Raw genomic sequence first — 20,530 nt, forward strand, 5'->3', positions numbered from 1 at the left:
TTTGTTGTTTTTGACACGGCAGTATTTATCAAGATTAACTTTTATCGCTCGCTCTGAGGGCTGTTCAGGAGAGATAGCTTTTTGTATAAATTTAAAGACACCAATTAGTTTTATATTAAATTTTCATTATTTTTGTAATTTATTACCAATGATTTAGACTTAGACTTAGATATTAGACTTCTTAATAACAAAATTCTCAGTAAATAGTAAGTAGGTACGTAATCTTGTTTTACGTACAAAGGAGTCAAAAAAAAAAATATACCCGTAAACTAATATAAAAGCGCTTGAAAGGCATTATGATCTGCAATTAGGGCTAACGGCCTTTTATTTATAGCAAGATGGCGCCATAATCTATTTCAATGCGGGGTGAGGTCCTTTGATCGGCAGAGCGTTGTTTTTTCAGGCTTCATAGCACTAAGCGACCTTCCTGAAAATGGTTGTTTAATGACAATAATTTATTTTCAGACCCATGTAACCGGCCTTTCATTTTTTACCATGTATTATTTATGTTTCAAACGATAGTATTGTATATTGAGAAACACTAATGACTATCAGGGATAGATTCATCATACACAGGTAAATATGAAAAAAAAACCCTCTACCTACTTCACTTAGTTAAAGAGCTAAAAGCGGTAGCATTTAGTTTGTTTAAATGATGGTCTAATTCCTAATTCTTACGATTATCCTGCATGTATTGCCATGAAAGTTCTACAGACAATTACTTTGATGCAAGAGCCAAGAATGTCTTGACTCTTGCTCTGAAAAAATAATAATCGTCTTTTTTAGCATGCGTATTATATCTATTACGTTACACATCGAATAACCTAACGAAATACTAACGCGACGGCTAACATTTTTGTACATTTGAATTCGGTCAAATGCCAATCGACGTGGATAAATACCGCAGAACGGATATTGCATTGAAACGGCATTCCCGACTCGAAGACATTCCAACGACCCCAACTATTCATAATTAACGCGTAAATTATCGTTTTGACATTGTTATTTCTGTTTCACGTGTTCTTGTTTATTACGTTATTGCTATATTATTACTGCTGTTCATCACTACAGTTTTATTATTAGTTATAACCTTTGCAGATGTATTTATATCTGTGCTTATGTTATATCTTCAATGCAGCTTTGCTCGTTGTTTTTGGATAAAAATAACCCATGTGTTCCAGTCTATCAATCTACTTATACCTTCACAATTACAAAGAAACAGACCATCCTGACCATGGGATGGGCAACATCATTTTATGTATCTATAGATCGATAGATATAAATAACAGATACTTAATAATAAATAGGATAAACATAATAAACCCACTAATGTTTAATTTCAATCCGATAAACTTAATGCCTAGAATTTTTTTTTCCGAAGAATATTAGTATAGTTTTCCTTCCACTAATTTTGTTTATCACTTAGATAATAAAGTGATTTAGCAATCACTAATTGATTAGATTAGTAATGCCCTCTCAATATTTCCTGTTTTCAGTTAGATGATTATTATCAATTGGATATCGCAAAAGCTTTATATTTCAAAAACAATATTAATTAAATCCCACAGTTTTGTTTGTGTTTAATATATTTTTAAAACATCTTTTCGCCAATTTAACATATATGTTGTTTTAATGTCAATTATTAAAATAATTATTTATTTAATTTTGAGAGAAAATATTGATATAATTTATGCCTATATTTTGCAAAATACTAAATTATTTATCGCTATCCAAATAGGATAGTTTTTAAATCTTTGACAAAGCGTTTTTTTTCCTTATTGATAGTGTATACTGAAGGCAATTGGATCCTCTATATAGATTGGGTGTCATCTTTCCACGTCATAGTTTGATCGATAGGCCCCATAATGTTTAAGATATCGGGTGTATGTTAGAGTTAGTATTTGGCGCTCAATTAGTCCCAGGCTTATAAAACACGCTCTGTTTCTATAACGCCATCTGTATATGAAGACAAGCAAGCGTTGTATTGATTTAACAACTGTTGTTACAGAATCCGTTTGTAGTGAAATAATGTTAGATTAGTTACGTAACTTTGATGTGTGGAGACTGGAGTAGTTGTATATTATGTCTGTATTTAATTCATGGATGTGTGTAATTTGTCGTTTATGTAAGTGACAACGTAGGCCATAAGCGTACGCTATGATTTGAGTGCAATTAAAGTAAACAATAGCTTATTTATCAGTTGCACTTCTAGTGTAATATACGACGAGCGATCAATTCATAAAAGATGTGGAAAATATGATATATCTTTTTTTGTTGAATAATAACAGTATTGATTTATACAGTATGTCTTTTCTGTATTAAATGTATACTTATGTTGTCCAGCAGGTGTGCCCATTGACGGTGGGCGTACGAGCCGCGGCGGAGCGGGGGCCGTCGGCTCGCCGAGTTGACGACATGCTCATCGCTTCCAACGACACAGCCAACCTAACAGACCTGGCGCTCGGCCCCGACCTCCCCACCAGCCCCTACAGCCTCGTCCAGAAGATCATCATCGCAATCATCGCCAGCGTCCTCTCCGTGCTCACCGTCGTCGGCAACTCCTTGGTCATGATCAGCTTCAAGATCGACAAGCAGCTGCAGACGATCAGCAACTACTTCCTGTTCTCGCTGGCGGTCGCCGACTTCGCCGTCGGCTTGATATCGATGCCGCTCTTCACGATGTTCACCATCTACGGCTACTGGCCGCTCGGCCCGCACGTCTGCGACACGTGGCTCGCGCTAGACTATCTCGCGTCTAACGCGTCAGTGCTGAACCTTCTTATTATAAGTTTCGATAGGTACTTCAGTGTAACGAGACCGTTAACGTATAGAGCCAAAAGGACTACACGTCGCGCCACGGTGATGATCGGGGGTGCGTGGGGATTCAGCTTATTGCTGTGGCCGCCGTGGATTTACGCCTGGCCGTATATAGACGGTGAAAGGAAAGTGCCGCCAAATGAGTGTTACATTCAGTTTATAGAGACTAATCAGTTTATTACATTCGGGACGGCTATCGCGGCGTTTTATGTGCCAGTGACAGTTATGTGTATATTATATTACAAGATTTGGAGAGAGACGAAAAAGAGACAGAAAGATCTTCCAAATCTTCAAGGTGGGAAGAAACACGACTCGTCGAAAAGATCAAATTCTAGGTAAGTTTTTCAAACTTTTGTTATTTATGGCCAATATTGTAATTATTAAAAGCTCTTCTTATATATTTAGTTTGTAAAGTAATTAAGAGTTTTAAACTTTATATTATATCTCTCGAGTAATTAATGACTTACGTTTTAGCGTGAGTATGTGAGGAAATTTAAACCTCAGGCGCTTCCAAAGACTTGTAACTTTGAAGTCGGTTTTAGATGAACCGCGTCGTTTCGTTTTCATCAACTCTTTCTTATTTAAGTTCAATATAACATCCTAAGATTTATTTACGCTGTGTTTATATTTTTTTTTAATACATAAAACCGTTGGTGCTACAACTTTGTTATGATACTGCGAAAGTAATGAAAATTTATTCTAGAAAGTTTTCATATCGGTACAAGTGATTATGGACCTACCCAGTTTTCATTAAAGTGCTTTTTGCATTAGCACATTGAGGAGAATTTTTCGCTCTATTTCAAAGGCTGTCTCCGCCCAACGCTTGTAGAGACCAAATTATGACATTCTTCTAACTTGCCATAAAGCAACTTCTTAACTTTTCCCTATTCCATTTTATAACTTCGGTCTACGAGAATTGGACACTGAAAGCCCATAAAATTTATTTTATACTCATTGAATGCTTCTGTTGAACGCCGTAGTTCCACTTAAAAATTTATTATTTATGATCTTTGTAAAGTTTTTCAAATATTAGCTTGTTAAAATACTCAAATTGTATTTTAATATAATGTGTGGAGGCTAACGCAAAATGTACAATAATGTGCCTATTCAAGTTTATAAATAAATATAATTTCTATATGAGCTTTATCGCATTTTTTTTCCATTTCAGCGGGAGCTTTATAATTTTTTTTAAAGAGCGTAGTCGTATATAATATATATGAATTACTTTCCACTCTTATATAGGTATGCGCGTATTAAAAAAGAAAATAACATATTATTAATTGTATTATACTTAATTAAAACGATGTATAATAAAATTGTCCCTACAATTCTATCATAATATGTATATGTTACGTAGAGCTAATTGTTATATTTTTTTTTTTTTTTTTTTACTTTATTCGGTCCGCTAACTGGACGTTCCAACATTTTGTGAAAATACAATCATAATCTTATCTTTGTGACATTTAGTTGGACGGCCTTCTAGGAGCGAACACAACATGCAAACAATTATAAACCTACACTTGTAACAATAATTAAAACTAAAATTTAAAACATATTAACTAGTTAATTACATATTTGTTAAAAAAAAAATTTTTGATAGTACTGACCGATGCATTAAACAGGTCGAGATCATGGCATACAGTATTATAAGTAGAACACATACGGTTGATAGGTGAATTTTGGCCGTATTTAGTGCGACATAGAATTAAGTTAAAGGTCTTACGAGTGTGAATACGGGTACCAATTCTTGGCGTGTTTAAATTGAGGAGACTAAGCAGATCAGGACTGTCCACCAAACCATGAAGAATTTTGTATAAGAAGACCATGTCCGCTGACTTTCGCCTTATAAAATATTTATGAGGTAGTTATAAAGATTCAAAAGTAGTTCGAATAGAATTCTTCTTCAGTATAAAATGCATGAGCGTTATCAAACACTAAGCACACGATAAACATTTTGAAGTTAAACAAATTTTGCGTTTCCACTTTTCACCATTAGGAGTTCATGGAAGTGATCATTTGTTCCCGCTTAATATTTGTCGTTCATGTCTCGTTGGAATATTTCGAATTCTCATCGATCTAATGAGTTTCCATCGTTATCATTCGTTATACAACCACTCGAATGATGCATATTAATTCGAATCGATACTCGGTTCCAATTCGATTGAAAAGGGAATTACGAGTATCAAGATAGCGCTCAGTTGCGGACGCAGTAATTGGCGCTTCATTAGCATGTCAAAGAGTGTTTTTATTGTATTTTAATTAGAAGCCGAAATTACATTCGCATTCGATTAACTGTTGAATCCTAAACGTAACCTAGTCACCATTTCGCGGGAGTGGCGCTTGAAAACACTATTTAATAGGAGGTAATTGTTCGGTTGGATACCGTCTTGTTTTATGTTGCTCTACATTTTAACACGCTTTTTATTAGCTTCACCTGTATGTTTGTATGTTTGTAACCGACTTCTTTGGGCGCGATTTTGACCCACTTTAAACGGCCAGATTTCGTTCAAACTTTGTAGATTTATTGAGGACCGATGACAATACACTAATTTGATAAAATTATTCCATTTTTCAATTTACAAAAAGCGTGTTTTTTAGTTTTTTTAAACTATTATTATTTATATTTAAAAGGAAAGAAAGGATTGAATTACTATCTGATTTTTTAATATCCTTTAAGTAAAGTATTAGTTTTATTTTAAAATGTGTTGTTTGTTTCTCAAGATTATTTCAACAATACATAACACCATACGAATAGAACATATTATGAGAGTATTAGATACTACTACTTCCTTGTCACATAACATACTATCCATTTGATTTAATTGGTAATCATCAGACATTACTGCAGCAGTAGCTATACTCTGATTTACTGTATGATTGTGGCGTATGAAACAATTTGATGTCATTATATGTATAGTGTACACTGTACAGACAATGTAGTATGAATATAAACTTCAATTTTGTTCAGGAATTTCCGAAAAATACTCGAACATTAAAAAATATCCACAATAACTTATTTATTTGAATACAAAGGACCGAGAAACATTAAAACCACATTGTAATTTAAAAATTTTCGAATGTAAACGAAAATTCCCAAACGACTATCTTTTATCTCTGCACAGATCTAATAAAAATACCTTAGAGCTCTTAAAAATTTCACCGACAACGCTTCACCTGAGCGTCGCCCCCTCGCTCCTCCCTAGCCTCAGGCAAATAGGGTTGCTATTACAATGACAAATTATTTTAAAAGTTTGCCACTCGATCTTTGAAAAGTTATATTTTCGTCAGTTAATAAGTAATTAGTGTTAAAAAGCTTTTCAAATTTTGCTTTTAGCCAATCTAGTGGTAGCGTTGACGTCGTTTCTTTCAGTTGAGATAAAGCGTTCGCTTTGAAACCGACTGACTACAAAAGATTTAATTGTGTAGACAGAAGTGTATTTAAGATATTGTGTAGCTTTATTCCGCTTTAAAATTTACTACTGAAATAGTGTAGCGGGTTTACAAAACCTCGACAGCCCTATGAAGGCTTTTACTACGAGAGACATTACTTCAAGATGCGGGCAAGATTTACGCTCTAACGAATCTAAGTTGATGCAGGCATTTATTTAACGTGCGCCTTCGTAAATCTCCTTCAATTGTCTTGTTTTGTCTTGCTTTGTTCTTGTTTTAGCACGGCAATCACTTGATTAATCTCATTTCACAATGCCCTGCTTACAACTTTTAAGTAGGTTATCGTTCTGACTTTTTTATCCATTTCTTTTTCGGTATGTAATTTTATCAGACAATGATAAATGAATTGAAGTACAATTTGCCAAAAATAAATCTATAATTTCTTATCTTTATTAGCAAAAGTAGATATTTTGAGAATCAAATACTAAAAACTTATCGATATAATATTATTACGTCTAAATAAACTGAGTTAGGATACAGTTACTAGAGAAGAAACTAACTCTTATTACAACCTCTTAGAATAGATATCCAGTTTTGTAGAGCAGATGTTAGATATTCAAAACAATGAAAATATTTTTTTTAATGAAAAATAAAATATAATTACTAGATAAAAATGTTTTATTCAATAAAAAAGAAGTTCATTTAACACATTTTCTAGTTCAGCATACCTATATTTTCTAGGATGTAGCTTAATTAAGATAAATTTTTGAATATTTCCCATTTAAATACCTACGTTCGTTTAAAAATATTTATTTCCATAAAAAAGAGGAAAATATTTGCTTCCTTAATTGCGAGGTGGGACGGTGTTTGTAATTTTTAATTAAAATTCCGTCAAGAGTCTTAACAGAATTACAATTAATTTAACGGCTGGTAATTTTGTACAAAATAGACACTTGTATGTATGAACTTTCAACATTTTTTTACTGAATTATGTGACGATATTTTTTGTAACTTTTAAAACCTTAACTTGGTATTTGCAATTTATCTAGGGAAATAAAGCATTATAAAATGAATAAAATGAATAAATATCATTTGGTATACATTTTGGTAATGTCGCCGTGATTTCACTCTAGGATAGTTGTATACCTACTTACCAAAGTGATATTTTTGTACAAAAATTTGCTAATCGTTTTTTACCAAAATACTATTGTATTAACAACTATCAATCCGTAATATATAACTATTAACTAGTATAACAAATAGCACCTGATTTTAATCAAAATGTCTGGATAAGTTTATTCAGGCTATTATATCATCTATGACATGAATATAGAATTTTTGCAGCGTAGCTGTAGGTAATATTGACGGTATTCTGAGCAATATAGCTTTTCAGGAAGAAAAATAAATCGCATTGACGTTTATTGAGTTCAACAAAACTTCATAATTTACATAATCCATAAGTAGAAAGCGATTTTAGGGAACAAAAGTTATGGGTAACTGTAAAATATTTTTATCTTTGTAGCATAATCTTTTTTCAATCATTTATTTCAAGGCTTTTGAACGAATGTTCATGGCCCATTGCAACAATCAACTTACAAACTAAACACAAATTAATTAACATATCTAAATAAAACTATGAGAACGCCTAGATGCCAGCGCTATAAGTTGAAAGAAAATCTCCCACCATGCCATACACCAACCCTGCCTCCTCCGAGCAAGGGTTGGATAACGAGCTACAAAAAATTTCCATATTGGCCCGCGATGCATCTAACTTTTGCAACAATTCCACACGTTTCGTCTCATTAATCTATAATTATCTATTATTTATAATAATCTATTATTTATCTCCCCACTACTAATGTTGGTACTTAAGATTTCTCGTATTTATGTTTATGCATCACCATCTTCAAAGTGCTCTATGAATTTATTATAAGGATTTTACCGTCATACAAGAATATTATGTAGCACTAATGTCAGGTAGGTATAACATAAAATTAATATGTATGTATGTATGGTACAACAACACAAGTAGCAACTTTCCCTGAAAGAAAAACCAAAACGACTACAGCCAAATTTGTCCAATATAATGGTTTTTTTCGTAAAACATATTAGAATTTTCCTACTTTATTATTTGAGGTATTACGTATATCGTCTTATGTAGATATTAAATATAACACATATCTGAATGACGCTTTAGAGTTTCATATCGTTTAAAATGTACCAAGCTTATTCATACCTTTTTATGTTATATTGAATAGCATTCAGCAGCAGCGGTGAGTATCTGCGGTATTGATTACCTATAGCTAGTAATTTTTAATACCACGTTAATACTCTGTACTCTGATTTAACTGTATCTCCGCAAGCGAAACCTAATTAATTAGTGGTATCCGCGAGTTGCCATCAATAAATTGTCGCCGTGGACGATATAGCAACACCCATCCGTCTCTGTCAGTGCATCTCTTGTACAAACAACAATATATACTTTAGCTAGATAATTAATTAAAAAGCGTAAGTCTACAAAAAGCCCGCCAAGTTTTTCGTAGTTGCCAGACAGATCGACGTATAGTTCATGAGCGTATTTATTTTTGAGATTGAATTTTTCGAAAGAGAATCTAATCCTACTTATGAACTCCTATTTTGTGATGTTCATTAAATTTTTTATTATTAATTATACTTTCTACTCTATAATAATATAATATCATAAGTTTTTATTTTGGTACATGACCATCTATAATCTAATAAAAATGTGTTTGTCTAAAAATGGGTCGATAAGATTGCAAATGATTGTGTTGGTATATTTTGATAACTCAGACCTATAAAATACTGTATTATTCTGAGCTCTAGAAGCAGGAATAGCCATTACACTAAACGATCAATCTTAAGATACTTATAATAAGTACATATTCAGATAGAAGATGTAATATTATAAATGTAGAGGCATTTGATATTTTCGGATTCCAAAAATTAATTCAAACAAATTTTTCTTCGAAAGTTAAGGGGTAGGTATTATTGTTAAAAATAAAAGTTAATACATATTATAAAAAAATATATTATTAGTATTACATACTTAACCTCTTTCCTTTTCTTTGTTACATTACGTATTTTATTTATTTTTGAAAATATTAAAATTAATTAAATTTTTTATTTTTAAGCTGTATTACTTAGGTACTACATGGAAATCCTAGAAACTTACTTCTATCTTCCTAAATAGAGTATTTTTATTTATGGAAAAAATAAAGTCGCTCGATAGCATCTTATCGATTTGTGAAAGAATTCCCCAACAAAATCATATTACGTTGTGAGGATAAAGCCAACATTAAAGAAGATTATTTTTTAATCATACGCTCTATGAATATCGTTAGAAATTACTGGCGGCTGCTTGCCAAAACATTATTATTATGACGCATCGTAAAATACTGATTTACGTAGTTTATGTGTTGGGATGTTAAAGATCTTACTCGGCTTTTGTGTCAAAGGTTAACGACCGTTAATCCAATTATTTACATCAGTTATATGGTTTTATTAATTAATTAAGCATTGAGAAAATGAGTAAGCTCATATTTATACGTGAAACATTGTTTTATCAATACTAGATGAATTATAAATTGTAGTAGCTGTAAAAGTGTGATTGAAAGGTGTATAAACTATGTGTATAAATAATTGATATTTGTGCTGCGTCATAGATTGGCTGTGTCCTAACAAAATTGAAGAAGAAGAAGTTTTTCTGAACCATATCCCTTGTATATAATATCCCTTCTATTGTGTTAGTTTTAATTTAGAATTAAATTTTAGTCATTTAGTTTAATATTACCACCACTAACTACCAATCTGGATTTTTTATTTTGTTCAAAATGATTAACCATTTTTTCTTTACTACAAACCTAGTGGTAGAGCACATCCAACACGCTTATATAATTATAATTATCTATTATAAAAGCCCTTAAAATATAAAAGCTTATTAACAACCTAAAGTAAACATTGTCTTGACAACCATATCGCCTTCTCTACTGTTAATAACTAAATTATTATTATTATCTATATAAAACTTTACTATTAAATGTCATAAATGGCTCTCGACGTTCAGAGGAGTTCCCTAAGACTGGGTGGACGTTGATAAATGATCATTAGAACTTCCTCGACGAAGCGATTAAAATTACTTGCAATGGCGTCTGATTATTTCCTGATATGATTTATGGATCGGTCAATTGAATTTCGATGTGAGTGACAAATTTTAAAGTAATAACGCTGGTTGAGGAAAATTACGTTAGATTTGGACTGGAAAAAAGCGGAAGCGACGAGGAAAAAAACAACGCTTAATATTTTATACCGTATATAATAAATTATTATGAATTGATATAATTATTAATTTTATTATGATGTACTATGCGTAGATTTAAATAGAACAGAAAAAAAATAAAAACAATGTTAAATGATGCTGACTTGCTCTATCATAGTAACAATCGTTTGTCAAAATATAAAAAAGAGTGTATATGCCGAGCACACGTTTCAGAAGTGAAACTTCTTTGGCAAGATTCAAAGACACCTAAATCGTCGTCTTACTCCATGACCTGACGGTATTGCCATGACGCGATCTTGAAATTTTACTTTCAACGCGGCTAAAGAAGTTTTACTTCAATAACATTTTATATAAAACTTTCTAAAAAATCAGGTTTTAAATAATAATTCTCTCTTATTTGAATCTCATGGCATTAAAATGGAAGAGAAATGATTTCAGAGAAATACTTTGTATAAGAACGTACAGAAACCATTAGCCGGCTTTGGATGTTGCAGGAATAATAATTTATTTTATGAGAAAAACTGTATAAGTTATTTATTCTTTATTTTCATGCAAAATTATTTACAGCTATAAAATTAAAATAGTTTCTTAACTAATTGCTGAGATGAGAAAAAGTTGTTTATAAGTATCTTTTAAATGAAATTAAAGCTTTAATTTTTCTATCCTTTTAAGAATATTTTTACCGTTTTCCTTACTATTAGATAGAGCAATATTTTTCCTTGTCTGGTTCACTCTCATCATGAAACATCTCAAATGCAATTTCACTTTTTCATTTCAAATAAAGACTATAATCGAATATCTCCGTAGTACTCCGGGCATTAGATAGTCATTTGTGTCACATTGAAGAGAAATGGAGCACAGACTTTTCATCTACTATAACACAACAACCATTGGCAATTGTATTGAATTGAATCCGCGTTAGAACTGTCATCCCAGTCGATAGTATCTCCCTTCGGAAAGGCAGAGACAGAACTATACAAAGTGTATAAGAGTGAAGGAAAGGACGTCTGTTATTGTGTTTCGCTTCGATTGTAACTTTGCATGCGGAAACCTTTTGTTCAATACACGCGCGGGCTTTGGATAGTTCCATTCTATGATTTGTTTGTAACAACTGATCTAATTGTGTCTAAGAGGCCTTATTTAAGGGTTGAATTTACCTTTAATGTTTATATAGCACAAGTTACGACCTTGCTAATTATATGATTGTAAAATAATTTTTTAATAACCTTGTTTTAAAAGGGCCGAAGAGAAAATTATTTAAGTTCATATCGAAAGGGAGTTTTTCCCAGTAGTTATCTATTATTACTTTAGTGTAAATAAGCCAAGTTTTTCACGATGAAGATACCAGAAAATTATTTTATTCCCATACTTTCGGGCTTTACCATCAAGATACTCAAAAAAAAAAAATTGAACATGTTATTCATAAAATTATTCGTATAATGTTTGCGTAATATACCGTTGCTTTATTTGATAGTTGGAGAGAATATTCATCTTTTGTCCTCTAGAGAGAGAGGTTTCCTAGAACCACGGTAACTAAAATTTAACACTTTTAATTAGTTGACCAACGGCGCTGTTAGTGCTAAAATATCGTCCTTTAGCCATGCCACAGAGCAGAAATCAACGCAAATCAAGGCAATTAATTTATAATTATAAGGAAGCGTCTCTATATAAAAATGTTTACTTCAAGTCATTTGATGTAAATATTATGTGGAGGAAAAGTGATTTTGTGAAGCCGTAATGGCTCATATCATGGTCCCTTGTGGTAACCGAAACCGTCTGTGCGCTGCAATCCCGAACTTGATGCTTTACGGGGGCCATTTCCTTCTCTATTGTTGAGCTCTCTAAGTTTGTTTTAGTTCGAATAGCTCCACAGGCGATATGAAAAGTGCTGTTTTTACACGCGACCGAACGATCTTTTTTCGGATACCGTGATTTGCTTAGTCCGTTTTTATGTTTTGTTCCTGTGAAACTGGTCGTTGAGGCTTCGGTAAGCTTTTTTGGCGGCACGTTTTCATTATTCCCTACAGATGGATGGGCTCGTTCAATGCCTTCGTTTATATTGACTTTTTTACCATTTGGAAAAATTCCCGTGAGATGGATGACGGGCGGTTTACTTAGTGCTAGTGGTGCTGAATAGCCTTTATTTTGTTTCAAATAATCATCGGGAGTTATATTTACATTCCCAATCTGTGTGTATAAATTAACAATGTTCTAAAAATAAATAAATTTAACATAATAAAAGTTTTAGCCCCCAGTTATTTTTATGAACCACATAATACGCTGTTTCTAGTGTGAAAATATTTTCATAGCGTCTATTCTCCACGAAATGAGTTGGATTTTATTCTTAAATCCGAATCTATTTGACATTTATCACAATACTTTAGATTTATGTATTTGTTGGTTCTAAAAACGCAGCGTAGTGGAATATTTACGAGACTTTGTAATTGGACATTTGTTTTCCAAGCTTGAAATTCTGTTATCAGCACATTTTCCGTTGATAAAACCTTCAAATCTATTTATATCCCTTTTGGAGATCTTATAACGTATCTATTAATTTATATCTTATTATAATGTACCTATTTTTAATATTACCTATACATATAATAAAGTGTCTCTCAATATGTAGTTATGTACATTGTATTAATTTTCAGTAAAATAAATGTTATTAAATATAAGGGATAGACATCTTACGTCTTAATTTCATGTTTAAAAAGTTTAACAGAGTCAAAATTGGTTTTACTATGATTTTATAGTGTTATAGATATTTTCTAAGTAGCTTATGAATTTTTATACTAAGCTTCATAATTAAGCAGTGTTGACAATACATCAACAAAATGTGTAAGCTGGGTTGCATTATTATGTATAATACAATTAAGATGTTGAAGCTTGCACACAGAACTAATCTGTTGACAATTTAGCCGAGATTATTCCTCTCAACTCTTTAGAGATTGGTACAAGTTATGAGCTTGTAACGAATGAAATCAATTTTTAATTATACATTAGAATTAATATTCTAATAGCGATCAATTAATCAAACGTTCCGCAAATATATTTAATAATGAATTATAAACATAAAATAGGTAAAAGTTTAGTCACACTGCACCATTCAAGATTTGTAAGATTACAAGTAACTAATATTCGACCTACTATTCTGGTTATTGATTGCTTATGATGTGCCTTGTTTAGTCTGCAATTAATATAGATATAGGTATATTTCTATTACCTAGGTACACAACATATTTGATAAAACCACTCATAAATAAGTACTTATTTCAAAAATATAATTCAAAATTGTTACCATTCAAAATATTATTAAATTTATTGTAAAACGCGTGGTATTCCTAACTTATACTCTCATTAATATTTCTACTAAATCCTGTCTCTTAAGCCGTCTGCTAAACGCGTGCACTTTGGCACAATGCCAGCTTCTGGTCCACGGGCATTCATCTCACTTTATGAGCCTTTGATTAACCCCTTCGAATATTTGCGATCGAATATTCGCTTATTTCTCTAAAGATTTGCAACAGCTAGAATTGTATTCGAATGATAAATGGATAGTAAGATTCATTGTTGCTATTATTATATTTGCGTGAAAAGTAAGGCGAGGGTTTTGAATATTTTGGCCGGAAATTTACATATTAGGAAGTGAAGAGAATTCACGTCATGTTTTGTATAGGTATATCTAAATATTGTTTGAAAAAATATTGTTTGAAATCTAAATATTGTTTGAATGTTGTGAGTTTTTAAATTATGTTTTCTTTGTTGGAAATTCTTAATAAAAATAAATAAATAAATAAATATTATGTAGCTTACAAATTCCGAAAAATATGTTCTTTTCCACTTGTAGAATAATTAATGAACTTCAGAACAAATCATTATATGTATACTTAGATCCTTTTACAATTTTAAAGACACTAAAAATTAAATTAAGACAGTCGAAGAATCGTTAAACATTGATAACATAATATTTACAAAATACAACAAAACATAAACTGCTAATAAGCTAGTTACCTGATTTATGCCAAATTAGTTCATTTATCCCGTTATATATCGGTTAAATTTACGGGGTTATTTGTGTAATTGGTTATATGGTAATATCAATCATTAATCAGCTATACCTCAATGATAATTGCATCAATTATAGAATTAGTACTTCTCGATGTACTTCTAAATAGTGGTTGACTGGATGATCCTAATTCGATTTATGTAATCGATTCAATTAACAGAGTTCCATTAGTGGATGGCGGAGTTGTATAATTTTGTAGATTTAGTAGGTAGAGCACATGATTCTAATTTTAGAAGCTAATTGAACAATTTTTTCTTTATATTTTGTAGTATTTGAATAAGTATTTTTGATTTGGTTGAGATACATACTGTTTTATGTTTTATTTTAATATTAGGTACAGAAATGTTAAAGTTATTATTTCAATATTTAAAAAAATATGTGATTTATTTTTATTTGATCTTTTATGATGATCTGTCTGTGATCTGTCCATTTGTTTCCATTTGTTTGTGCTGTTTATTAAAAAAAACTCCAGATGTATTAAGTCTCACACCGACATTTAGGTACTCATTAATAAAAAATACTTAATACCCTTAAAGCTTCTCTTATATTAATTATATGTACTTATAAGAAAAATAAAATCTAATGTGCAGTGACGAGACGCGGGAAATAGAGGCGCGAGCGCGCTCCGAGTCGGGAGACGCGGACTCCGTGTATCACGTGAGAGGCGCCTTGGACCCGCGGTGGAGGGACTATCAGGTGAGATAATATTATATTATTTATGTTTAAAACGTATTGATGAACTGTAAAATAAACCAATTTATTATGAAGTAGAAAGGAAAATGTTGAACATAAGGTCCAAAATATATGAAATTATTTCTTAATTGTATCATATTGTAGAGTTGTGTAATAAACACATTTAATAGTGGTAAATCACATTTAAATGTATATAATAGAATTTGTATAGTTCCATAAAAATTTTATTTGCTTATTTTAGTGTAAATATAATATGGTAAACATTATGAAATATCCCAAATATCGTTGTAAGATTTTTGAAAATTGTACTCATAATTAAAGATTCTAATATAAGACCGACATTACACGGAATGAAGTTTCAACGTCTTTAATATTAAAGCTCGCGTTAACCATCAGATGGTAAATTTGAGTATTCAAATATCACAGCGGTACAAAGTTGTACACTAAAATGAAACAATATAGGCGACAGTGTTCGAGTTGCAATTTGTAAGTTACTGCAAACTTTGACAAGGCTTCTGGCTCTGTGGACTTAACTTTATTGGTCCACTGCAGGAAATTTGTTTATGAGTTTCAGATAACATATTATGTTGCGAAGGCCAAAGATGAAACTGGACTACCTGTTTCATGTTTAAGCGTATTGTTGTAATGTTGAGTTAGATGGATTTGCTACTAGTAAAATGTACCTACGCTAGTGTAAAACTGGACAATTGGTTAAAAGGAATTTGTTAGAACATTTTTTAATTAGCTTGTACTACAGTAGTTTTACGTATTAATAATCTTAACCATAGTAACAAAAATTAACCCTTTATATTGTTCCCTTAATTTGATACTATGTATACCTTTGGCAACTTACTATTTTACTCTATTAACACAAACTGCAGATATTTTTATTTACAACATAATAATTTACTTCAATATCGATATCTTATAGAACCAAGTTGTTGTGAAGTCCCTTCGGCCATCATAGCTTATCTTCCTTCAGCAGTGCTCAATTTTGGCGCCATAGACGAGTTAACGACATCCGATTCCATTCCTTCCACTATTATAATATATATTTAGACTTCACTGAAATATGTTACTGGAAATTGATCTAATACTTCAATAACTTAGATTTAAAATAGTTTATATTCATATTTTTTCTCTTAAGTCTCGCTTTTCCTTTGTTCAAACTTCAACTCAAACATTTTTATTCAATTAGACTTCTTTTAGAAGCACTTTTGAATCGTCATTTCATATTTACAAAATTAACCACAATCTAAATTGTAAAACCAAATTATAAATTGTATGTTTTTATTTGAATACTAGGTTTCCGCCCGCGGCTTCGCCCGCGCAGTCAAAGAAAAACCCGCATAGTTCCCGTTCCCGTGGGATTTTCGGGATTGCGTCATTTTCCCGGAATAAAAAGTAGCCTATGTCCTTTCTCGGGTATCAAAATATCTCCATACCAAATTTCATGGAAATTGGTTCAGTAGTTTAGGCGTGATTGAGTAACAGACAGACAGACAGAGTTACTTTCGCATTTATAATATTAGTATGGATAATACTGAAATTGTTGCAAGCATAAAATAGGTTTACGTAATAGATTTCCGCAAACACGGTAATAAAATTTTAATGACGAATTTCGAACTGTAAGCTTCATTGTTTTGACAGTACCGCAATTGATGCTAAAAACATTAATAATTACGGTTTCCTATATGCTAATTAATAACAATCGTTTACACAATTTTGTTAACTACTGTAAACGGAAATAATATAAATACATTGCACATTGATAAGATTTACAAATTTATATTGCTCTAGCTGTGCCGCCCATTTTACCATCACAGCTCCGCTCTTATTGGACTTAGCGTGATGATATTATGGCCAGTAGCCTTCCTCGATAGATGATCTAACGATCACTGAAATATTATTTCTTTCTAATAAGACATTACGTGTCTTATTATTCCTGACTCCTGAGATTAGCGCATTCAACCAAACAAACAAACTCTTCATCTTTATAATATTAGAGTATAGATTTAGCAAACTTACATCGTTTATGATAATTTATTCCAATTAAGCGATAAGTTCTGCAGCAAACTCGTATTCGCACTCCGAGTTTCTTATTATTTTCTTACAACGTTAGCGTTCACATTTTACGATACGAACTTGGAGTTCACATGAAAATGTCCTCGAGCTTTTACCCGTAATTAATTTATAACACACGTGTATTCAGGTGTTATATTATCTGTATTCAGGTATTACATACGCAAGTCGCTTTCTATCAAATTAATGTAATTAATTTCTTGAATTGATTTGTAGAATTTTTTTATTATTATTATTAGTCTGACTAACTAATATTAATATTAGTTATCAAATAGATCATATTATTTGCTATTAATGAACCGATTTTTTCTACCTATAGGTAACGTTACATATCGTAATTAAATCGTGAAAAATAGTTAAGCTCTTACAGCGTCAGTTTCTTTTAATTTTGTTTCTACTAATGTAAAAAAACCGTATTTATTATCCCTGAATCGTATTGATTTGGCTCCTTTCCAATAATTGTAACGGGTACCTCGAGCTTGGCGAATGGTTAGAGCAGTTTTGGGTTCAGCACAGTTGGCAATAGCACCGTAACTTATCTGATTGCCAATTTATACAGGTGACAGTACCAGCCCTTATTTAATTGACAATTTATATAATACATACAATTTTTGGAAAGAAAGGTACCTATAACATTTTTAAATCGTTATAATAATATGTATTAATATTATACGTTTTTAAATGAGCATAACGTTGTTGCTACTGTAGTTGTTACTATGTGACTAATATAGTAACCTACTCGTTTATAATATAATATGGTAAAAAAAGCAATATAAAAATGTGTAACATTTTATTTAGTATCAAAACGACATAAATTATTATTCATGAAAGTCACATCATCGTTTTGTAAAAGCATTTACATATTTATAACACATTCTCATATGTAATTTACATTCCACCAGAGTGCGAAATACCAAAGCCGTCTCCGAGGTTGGGCAGCGATAAGAAGCTGGTGTTTGGCGTGGTGGCATTCTGGCAGAGAGGATCTGGAGGAAACTGAGCCGGAAGAGGAGCCTTCAGACCTGGGGTACGCTACTCCAGTGTCGGTGGAAACGCCTCTGCAAAGTACTGTGTCCAGGTAAGTACGATCCTATTTTACCTTTTTACTCTTCATGAATTTCCTAATTATGTTCTTACTCTGTTTATGTAAAAAGGTGTCGTAAAAACCTCTTATATTTTCTAAATAGGAGTAATAATAGGTCAAGAGATATTAATGAGTTGTGACATAATTTTTGAACGCAAGATTCATCAGTATATCTTTTACAGGTGCACCTCGCTGAATGTGATCAGAGACCCCTTCGCTAGCCGAGGAGGGTCTGGCGGATCTAATGCAGACGGCGGTACTTCCCCTCTTAGACGGAACTTTGAACCCCCTCCTCCAATCCCAAGTGCGCGAGACAGTCGTTCTCTTCCCCCAAATACTAGAATCAACACAGCTACCTCACCTGCACCTAAATCAGCGTCCGCTGATTCTGTCTACACGATTGTAATAAGGCTTCCAGATGCAGACTCCGAAAGACCAAGCATCAAAATGATCACGGAGGAATCTCCACCAACTAACGCGCGCGTGTATCGACCACCCGCGAGAGGAGATTCAGAACTAAATCTACATCCTGCAGGCCACGCTGGTCTGTCAAGAAGAACATCTCATATACAAGATGTCAGAATACCTCTCAATGCCAAAATAATACCGAAGCAATTGGCTGGTAAAGGAATTACAACAAAAACGCCCAAGAAGAAGAAAACGCAAGAGAAGAAGCAAGAAACAAAAGCAGCTAAGACACTATCTGCCATCCTTTTATCGTTTATCATAACGTGGACGCCTTATAACATACTTGTGCTCTTAAAACCTTTGACAGCGTGTACCAAGTGCATTCCTGACGAACTTTGGTCATTCTTTTACGCTTTATGTTATATTAACTCGACTATAAATCCAGTATGCTATGCTCTGTGCAATGCAACGTTTAGAAGAACGTATGTTAGAATTTTAACTTGTAAGTGGCATAATAGAAATAGAGAAGCTATGACTAGAGGAGTGTATAATTAGAGAAAGAAACGTAGTGAAGGCAAAATTGGCTAATTTGTTTTGCTTATGGGTATCAAGATTATAATTGCCCAATCTTGATGCCTTGGAATGAAGAAAATGTTGGTGATAATTATTTTACCAAAAAAAGTTATCTCTATCCTTTATAGCTAATGATAAATTACACATTTGAATTATCTTTCATAATAAACAACAAATTGTTCATTTTAAAAATTACATCCTAATTTTGTTAGTGAGTTGAACGTCCCGTCCATTTTTTTTATAAGTTACATTTTGATTTATGATTTTGTAAACTCTTCTGTTATAAGAAGATGCATTTTGGGAAGTTGGGAGGATCAATGAAGACATAATATTTATTATTAGGTAGTAGACAGATGGTGTATTAGATAAGTAAATAAAAAATCTAGTCTTTCTTTTTCTAGTCAACATTTTAACGATGTTCCGGTACTGTGTGAGCTTTTAGGGTAAATGTCGACGAATTTAGAAGCAGGTAAAAGGCAAGTTCATTTTTGTGTTATTTGAAAGATCTTTATATTTCTGCCAAAGTCGCTGTAGATGTTTTTGTTTACCTCAGACACGTACCAAACGCTTAAAGATGCCAAAACATGGTTTTTAGTATTAAATTAAGACTCAATAGGCTTCAAAACATTATCAATACAAATATTTTATTGGTAATTTTTACTAACCGATGTGCCAACATGACCTTTATATTGTACAAATGCCAAAGTAAAGTGTGTTAGTTATAGAATTTATATATGAGAGAATTAAAAAGCCTTGTTTCGAATGTATATCTTGTTTTAATTTCTATATGTATAAATAAATTGAAATATTATAAGCAATATTGGAATGATTCGGGTGATTATGTGAAGGAAAGCGTGTCTTCGATTTTTCTATTTTAATAATTCTTGATGTTTTCATTCTTATACAACGATTTCAATTTCTTAATCGTTATTCCTGGATAATTCTAAAAACGAAGTTTTAATCGAAATCAAAGACAAAACGTTTAGAGAGATTATAGAGTTAACAATTGTTTATGTAAATATCAAGTAAATATATTGCGTTTTTAAGATGTCAAAATTTTTTTGTTGAACGTATACGTCATCGTGGTCCCTATCTTTAAAAAAATATGTGTGAACCACTT

General features: G+C 32.0%; 1 protein-coding gene across 1 annotated transcript; it reads left to right on the top strand.

Annotated features, from left to right (window-relative positions):
* Positions 1-2,331: 2,331 nt before the first annotated feature.
* Positions 2,332-20,177, top strand: LOC123696904 (muscarinic acetylcholine receptor DM1). Its single transcript, XM_045643293.1, has 4 exons — positions 2,332-3,152; positions 15,161-15,266; positions 18,248-18,423; positions 18,612-20,177. Exons 1-4 carry the CDS (start codon positions 2,416-2,418, stop codon positions 19,390-19,392), a joined length of 1,800 nt encoding a protein of 599 aa, XP_045499249.1. The 5' UTR covers positions 2,332-2,415; the 3' UTR covers positions 19,393-20,177.
* The last annotated feature ends 353 nt before the right edge of the window (positions 20,178-20,530 follow it).

This window comes from Colias croceus, chromosome 13 (genome assembly GCF_905220415.1).
Source record: "Colias croceus chromosome 13, ilColCroc2.1".
Classification (NCBI taxonomy): domain Eukaryota; kingdom Metazoa; phylum Arthropoda; class Insecta; order Lepidoptera; family Pieridae; genus Colias; species Colias croceus.

What these genes read in the sequence shown, in the direction of transcription:
- LOC123696904 (XM_045643293.1), top strand. Translation starts at nt 2,416, where the DNA reads ATGCTCATCGCTTCCAACGACACAGCCAACCTAACAGACCTGGCGCTC. An exon ending in TCGAAAAGATCAAATTCTAG is followed by an intron (nt 3,153 to 15,160) that starts GTAAGTTTTTCA and finishes TCTAATGTGCAG; the next exon opens with TGACGAGACGCGGGAAATAG. An exon ending in CGCGGTGGAGGGACTATCAG is followed by an intron (nt 15,267 to 18,247) that starts GTGAGATAATAT and finishes ACATTCCACCAG; the next exon opens with AGTGCGAAATACCAAAGCCG.